This window comes from Ochotona princeps, chromosome 19 (assembly GCF_030435755.1).
Source record: "Ochotona princeps isolate mOchPri1 chromosome 19, mOchPri1.hap1, whole genome shotgun sequence".
Lineage (NCBI taxonomy): Eukaryota > Metazoa > Chordata > Mammalia > Lagomorpha > Ochotonidae > Ochotona > Ochotona princeps.
Genome location: NC_080850.1, coordinates 49958084 through 49965981, shown reverse-complemented (window position 1 = coordinate 49965981; position 7898 = coordinate 49958084). Strand labels below are relative to the sequence as shown.

The 7898-nt window shown below is 46.1% G+C and overlaps 1 protein-coding gene across 1 annotated transcript; it reads left to right on the top strand.

Annotated features, from left to right (window-relative positions):
* The first annotated feature begins 1882 nt into the window (after positions 1-1882).
* LOC131482609 (olfactory receptor 2T11-like) lies at positions 1883-2891 on the top strand. Its single transcript, XM_058677397.1, is given in 2 exon segments — positions 1883-2725; positions 2728-2891. Coding segments are annotated over 2 exon segments (945 nt in total). The 5' UTR covers positions 1883-1944.
* The last annotated feature ends 5007 nt before the right edge of the window (positions 2892-7898 follow it).

Here is a 7898-nt window from a genome sequence, read left to right as displayed (position 1 = left end):
TCAAATGGCCACAGCAGCCAGAGCTGCATCATCCGGGCCTCCCATGTCTGTACCGGGGCCATCCCACACTGACGTCCCAGGTATATCAGCAGGGAGCTGGATTTCAAGTGGAGCGGCCAGGCCTCAGGCCAGTGCCTGTTGCAATGACTTCACCCACCATGCCGCAGTGGTAGCCCTGGCCAAGGTGCATTTTAAGATGCACTTGATGAAAGTGACATATTAGCATATCAGCATTATCATGCCTGGTCTTCAGTCTGCCAGCATGCTGGATTTAGTACATGCTACTGGACAATCCATTCAATTTTCTGACTGAATTTAACAACATCTGAAGACACTATGGGCTGAAGCAATTACACTGTGGAACCTTATTCACCCATATTTGGAAGAAAATGGCTCTGGAATGACATTGGCATAGATTAGGCCAAAGTGTCCAATACCCTGTGTTTCTCAGAATAAATCTCACCACTCGCATTTGAGTGCCAGCTGAAGCTACCTGAGCCATTCTCCCAGGCCTCAATGGATGCCAGCGGTTTCCCTGACCCCAGTGTGCTGTGTGACCCCTCAGGGTTGCTGAGGGTTTGTTTGCTTAGTGCCTCATCTTATCTGAATGCTTAGTGATGTGGTCATAATGGAAATTAGAAGCCCGACTTCCTGTCCTATTGCTCAGAGCTGCCTAGCACAGACGATTTTTATTTGTTTTCTGACACCTTGAGCCTGGGAGTAATAGATTCTCCCATTGGAACACGGCACAGTCCAATTTCTTACTCACAGCTCATGGAAGCTAATTTAGTGGCTGTTTCTGTTGTTTTTGTTTCTCACAGGGTTGTGACTTTTGTGAGTGTTTCTAGAGGAATGCATAGCCTGACTCCTCAGGCAGGTCATTGGCTCATGGGTCCTGCTCTCAAGCTTCCATCACAAGACAGGGAACACGGATACCCTACACTTTATTTCCAGTACATATATGATTCTCACATGAGTGGAAGGATGCCCATATGTGAAAACAGTTTGTGAGTTTACCTAGTGCAGGTCCGGTCAGGGACTTACCTAGGGACAACATGTGAACTCAGGGAATTAAGTGGTAACGTTCTTTTGTTGTCACAGGAAACCCATGCCTCTGTTAGAACTGAACTCACAAAGTAAAAGACTAAAGACCCAAACCATGAAACACAGGGAGGTTAGGGATGAGATGGAGTTTTCTAGCCACAAATCCTGCTGGCCGCCAGGGCCTGTGCTTCACTGTGATGGAGCTGGCTTCCACACCACATTGGGATGTGCGAGACATGACGGCTGTGCTCAGCTCAGAGCCCCAGAGGGCTCTCGTGAGCCTGCTTGTCCTTTTCTGTGCTGTCGGCCTCTGGGAGTGGCTTCTAGCCTAGTGATGATGATGCTAACATGCTCAGCTTTCATGCTGGAGTAGCTGGGTTCGACTCCTGGCTCCAGCTTCGTTGATTCCACCTTCCTGCCCATGCAGGCCATGTGAGACAGTGGTGATGGCATGAGGAGCGGGGCCCTGGCACACATGCAGGATTGGTGAAGGCACAAGGAGTGGGGCCGTGGCACACATGTAGGTGACATGGATTGACTTCTTAGCTGCTGGCCAAGCCTGGTACCAGCCCTGGTCGTGCAGACATTTAGAAAGTGAATCAGCAAATGGGTTCCCTCTCTTTCCCTTTGTCTCTCTCCCTCCCTCTTGAATAAACATTAATACTTTTTTAAAGTGAAGAACAAGTCTCAAGCTGCAACTGGTCCCAGAGTGAAAGGTGCATGAGCCATGCATGTGTTTGATTTGCTTCTCAAGCATTCCAGGTGACACACAGACCTGTTTCTAGAAGTCCCTTGGGTTCAGTGGTGGCCAACTGACAAACGCCTTTGGAGGCTTTGTAAAATCCCACTTGGCTGTTTCTGCCTTCACCTTCTTTACGTTTGCTCAGAGCAATCGCAGCCATGGAGAAGGGAAATGAGACATGGCTGGCAGATTTTATTCTCTTGGGACTCTTCCCCAAGGTGAAGTGTGTCAGTGTCCTCGTGTGCGTCATCACTGCGATCTACCTGGCTTCCCTCACTGGGAACCTCCTCCTGCTCCTCCTCATCTGGGTCGACCTGTGGCTGCACATGCCCATGTACTTCCTCCTCAGCCAGCTCTCTCTGGTGGACCTGGCCCTCATCCGCACCACCGTCCCAAAGATGGCAGCCAACTTCTTCTCTGGGAGGAAGAACATTACCCGTCTGGCTTGCGGGGCCCAGTTATTTTTCTTCTTTACTCTCGGTGGCGCTGAATGCATCCTGTTGACCTTCATGGCCTATGACCAGTACGTGGCTGTCTGTAACCCGCTGAGATACACGGTTATCATGAACCACGCAGTGTGTTTGCAGATGGCTGCAGCGTCCTGGCTGGGCGGCATCCTAGCTGCCACAGCTCACATGTCCTACACCATGACTCTGCCCATGTGTGGCAACAGAGAAATCCACCATTTCTACTGTGAGATGCCAGGGCTCATGAAGATGTCCTGTGCAGACACGTCCACCTATGAGCTGGTGGTCTTTGGGATGGGCATTGCATTTATAGTCATCCCCTTTGGACTTATTATGTCTTCTTACGCTTTGATCTTCCTCACTGTCCTGCGAATGAAGTTCCCCCGAGGAAGGAACAAGGCCTTGGCGACATGCTCATCCCATCTTCTGGTGGTCAGTCTTTACTTAGGACCCTGTGTTTATATGTACATGACACGGGAGCATCCCACACGCCTGAGCAGGAGCAGGCTGTATCCGTATTTTGCACTGTCCTCACACCCATGCTAACCCCCCTCATCTACAGTCTGAGAAACAAGGATGTGGTCGGGGTTTTTCAGAAAGTCATAGAGAAATGTCGGATCTTGAAACAGAAAGCATGAATGTCGAGGCTGAGAGGCAGACCTGCAGGAGCAGCCACCATCCCCCTTTCCAGCATGAACTTGGCATCATCCCTACAGGAAATGCACATGGTTGATTCCATCTACAATGCTAACAGACATATAAAATTTACACATATTTGTGGGTACTATGTGATGCTTCGATACGTGTGTACCTTGTTTAGTGGCCAGTCATGGTAAATGTATGAATGTATGTCTCGTCAAACAGCTAGCATCTCCTCATGGTGAAAATACTTTTTAAAAAAACTTCTATCTTCTAGTTTTTCTTATGTAAAGGTGTACAATAAGTTAGCTCTTGGCATGGTAGCCCAGTGGCTAAAATCCTTGCCTTGCAAGTGTCAGGATCTCATATGAGTGCCAGTTCTAATCCCGGTGGCCCCGCTTCCCATCCACCTCCCTGCACATGGCCTGGGAAAGCAGTCTAGGACAGCTCAAATTCTTGGGACCCTGCACCCATGTGGGAGACCCAGAACAATCTCCTGGCTCCTGGCTTTGGATCGGCTCAGCTCTGGCCATTGCAGCTACTTGGGGAGTGAATCCTCAGATGGAAGATCTTCCTCTCTGTCTCACCTCATCTTGATATATTTGGCTTTGCAATAAAAATAAGCAAATCTTTAAAAAAAAATAGATAAAGGGCCCGGCAGCGTGGCCTAGCGGCTAAAGTCCTCGCCTTGAACACCCCGGGATCCCATATGGGCACCGGTTCTAATCCCGGCAGCTCCACTTCCCATCCAGCTCCCTGCTTGTGACCTGGGAGGGCAGTTGAGGACGGCCCAATGCATTGGGACAGTGCACCCGCGTGGGAGACCCGGAAGAGGTTCCAGGTTCCCGGCTTCAGATCGGCACAGCACCGGCCGTTGCGGCTCACTTGGGGAGTGAATCATCGGAAGGAAAATCTTTCTCTCTGTCTCTCCTCCTCTCTGTATATCTGACTGTAATAAAATAAATAAATCTTTAAAATAAATAAATAAAAGTTTTCTGTAGTCACTATACTATGAAATAGAACCCCAGAACTTATTATTCCTAATTAAGTACCTGTTAGTCTTTCCCTGATAATCACCGTAACTTTTCATCTGCATGAGATCACCTTTTTGTAAGACTCCAAGAATGAGTGAGATTATATAATACTGACCACTTTAAAAAGTATTTTTTTTTTGAAAGTCGGAGCTGTATACAAAGAGAGAGAGGGACCTTCCATCCACTAATTCTCTCTCAGATGCCTGCGGCAGCTGAAGCTGAGCGGCCAAGCCGGCACAGAGGAGCCTCATCCAGTGTCGCGCGTGATGGCAGGAGCCCACACACTGGAGGCGTCTGCTGCTGCTTCTCCAAGGCTGTTGGCACGGAGCCAGGTGGGAAGTGGGACAGTTGGGACAGACAAGTGCGCCTCCAGGATGCCAGCGTCACACGTGGTGGCTTGGCAGATTTCACCTCAACACTGACCCCAGATACTGGTCTGTCTGTGCTTGGTTTATTTCACCTAACAGGGTGACCTCAAGTTCCATCTGTTTCATTGCAAAGGACAACACGACATCATTTTTAACGGCTGAGAAGTATTCCATTGTGACCCTGAGTCACATTTCCTTTGTTGCTGTATCAGCCGATAGATGCTCTGGTTGTTTCTGTTTCTTGACTGTTGCGAATGGTGCTTCGATCAACGTGGTGGTGTAGATGTGTCTTCAACAACTGATCTCATTGTCCTTGTTATACACCCAGCAGAGGAGCTGCTGGACCGCACAGTGGTTTTACTTTGTTTTTTTTTTTTTTCAGAACATCCATGCCATTGTTCACAGTGTCCATGTTAGCTGACATTCCTATCACACCCTTGCCAGCAATATTGCTGTCCTTTGTTATTTTGATAATGCAGCCACGCCAGGGTGAGGTGCTACCTCCTGTGGTCGTGGCTTGCGGTGCTCTGAGGATGGGTGATGTGGAAGATCTCTTCGCACATCCTTCAGCCATTTGTGTATCTTCCTTTGAGAAATGTCTGTTTAAATCTGCCCATGTTTAATTAGATTGTTATTTTTGCTATTGGGTTTCTGACACATTCACATTATTAACACTTTATCAAATGTATAGCTTACAAATATTTTTCCAATTCTGTAGGTTGTTGCTTCATTCTGTTAATCATTTCCTTTGCTGTGTAGAAGTTTTTTTCACTTGTTAAAGTCCAGTTTGTCTGTTTTTTTTTTTTATTTTCTGTGCTCGGGGATCATTGCCTGGTCTAAAGTTGCATATCTTCACATTCAGGTTCATTTTGAGCTGACTTTTGTTCATGGTGAGAGATAGGGGTCTACTTTCACTCTTTTGCCTGTGTGTATCCAGTTTTATCATTTATTTTAATAAAAGATTGTCCTTTTTCCAATATATGTTCTTAACATCGTTGTCAAAAATCAGTTGGCTGTGGCAGACACCGTGACGTTCAGGGTAAAGCTGCCGCCTAAAGCTGGCATCCTCTGTGGACAGATTCCAGTCTCAGCTGCTCCACGTCAGAGCCAGCTCTCTGCTAATGTTCCTGGGGAAGCAGCAGATGGTGCCAATGGCTGGACGCCTGCAGCCATGTGGGAGACCTGCAAGAGGCTCCTGGCTCCTGATGCAGTCCAGGCTTTGCAACCATTCAGGGAGTGAGCCAGTGGATGGAATCTCTCATTCATTCATTCACTCATTCTCTCTCTCTCTCTCCTTTTATCTGTGGATCTGTTTCTATGCCAATGCTCACTGTTTCCATTGCTATCGCTGTGCATATATTTTGAAGTCAAGCATGTAATGGTGTAAGTTCTGTGGCTATTCAGTCTTGCCACATGCAAATATTAGCAGTGTTTTCGTCTGGGAAAGCTGTCACCGGGAGGGTCTTGTTAACTCGGAATTGCTTTGTGTAGAATATACACTCTTATGACATGGATTTCTCCAATCCATGAACAGGGGATATTTTTGTGTGTTCTCTTGAATTTCTTTTGTCAGTGATTTATACTTTTCATTGTAAAAATCTTTCATCTTTTTGGTTAAATTTACTCATTTATATTATTTTTATAACTGTTGGAAATAGGATTGATTTCTTGATTTTTCTAGATGATTCACTGTTGATGTTTTGGAATTGATTTAGTAGTTCTAATAGTTTTTGTTTGTAGATATAAGATCATGTCATCTTCACACAGTGACAGTGCGACTTCTGCCTTTCTGATTGGGATGCCTTTGTTTCTTCTTGCTTAATTATTCTGCTAGGACATCTAACACTGTGTTGAATCAAGTAGCGAAAGTGAGCATTGTCCTATCCCACATCCTAGAGAGCAAGCCTTGGGCTTCTCCCGTTTAGGGTGATGTTAGCTGTTATAAAAGACATTTGTTATGGTGGAGTACGTAGCTTGTGTACCTACTTTATCCAGAGTGTTCATAATGAAGAGATGTTGAACTTTATCAAGCATGTTTTGTGAACCTGTTAGGTTGAACACATGGCTTTTGGGAATCTGCTAAGTTGAACACACGGCTTTTGTCCTTCTGCTGGTGTGCTGTGTAGTGTCTAGTTGCACACGCTGAGCCGTCGTTGCATTCTGAAATGATCCTAGTTTCTCATGGTGAATTGCTTCTGTAATGTTCTGGATTCAGTTTGCTGGTATTTTGAAGAAGAGTTTTGCATGTATTTTCATCAGGACTGTTGATCTACAGAATTCTCTATTTTATTTGTTTAAAAATATTTTAGATTTATTTTTATTTATTTGAAAGGCAGAGTGCAGAGAGACAGGGAGAGAGGTAGGTCTTTCATCTGGTAGTTCACTTTCCAAATGACCTCCATGGCCAGGACTGTGTTGGACCAAAGCCAGGAACCCAGGGCTTTTCCCAGATCTCCCATGTGGCTGGAGGAGTCCAATAACTTGGACCTCTGCTGTTGCTTTTCCAGGCGCTTCAGGAGGGAGCTGGGTCAGAAGTGGAATGGCCAGGAACTGAACTCACACCCGTGTCGGATGCTGGCATCTCATATGCCTATTTAACCCTCTTTGCCACAGCAGCAGCCTCAGAATTCTCTTTTTATTTTGTTCTTATCTGGTTTTGGTACTAAGGCAATATCTGCCTTACATAATTTCCTGTCCTCCATTTTGTGGTTTTAATTTAAGCAGTGTTGACACTAATTATTGCTTAAATGTTTGGTGGAATTCATCAGTAAAACCATCTGATCTTGGGTTTCTATTTGACAGAAAAAAATTAAATTAATAATTCAGCCTTGCTAGTCATTGTTGACCTGTTTGTGTATTCTCTTTAAACATCATTCAGCCTTAGTAAGACTTGTCTGCTCAGGAATTTTTCATTTATTCCAAGGTACTAAATGTGTTACCATGTCACCGACCATAGTGATGTCTGCTGACCCCATGTCACCGTCCGTGGTGATGTCTGCTGGCCCCATGTCACCGTCCGTGGTGATGTCTGCTGGCCCCATGTCACCGTCCGTGGTGATGTCTGCTGGCCCCATGTCACCGTCCGTGGTGATGTCTGCTGGCCCCATGTCACCGTCCGTGGTGATGTCTGCTGGCCCCATGCCACCATGCGTGGTGATGTCTGCTGGCCCCATGTCACCATGCGTGGTGATGTCTGCTGGCCCCATGTCACCGTCCGTGGTGATGTCTGCTGGCCCCGTGCCACCATGCGTGGTGATGTCTGCTGGCCCCATGCCACCATCTGTGGTGTTGTCTGTTGACCCTTTGCATTCCAGCAGTGTTAGTTTTCATTCTGATTTTATGTATTTGAATCTTCTCTTTTTTTCTTAGTCTTGCTAAAGGTTTTCCAGCTTTGTATTTTAATTTTATTTTGAGGCTGTTTTTACTTTCTGTATCATTTATTTGTGCTCTGAGTTCTATGGCATGTATTGATCTTGTTTCCTATTCTTCTATTTCCTCAAGGTATATTGATGAGCGGTTCACTGAGGACCTTTCTGCCCTTCTGATGAAAACGTTGGTTGCTATAAATTTCCCTCTTGTAGTACTTTTGCTCTGTCTTACAGCT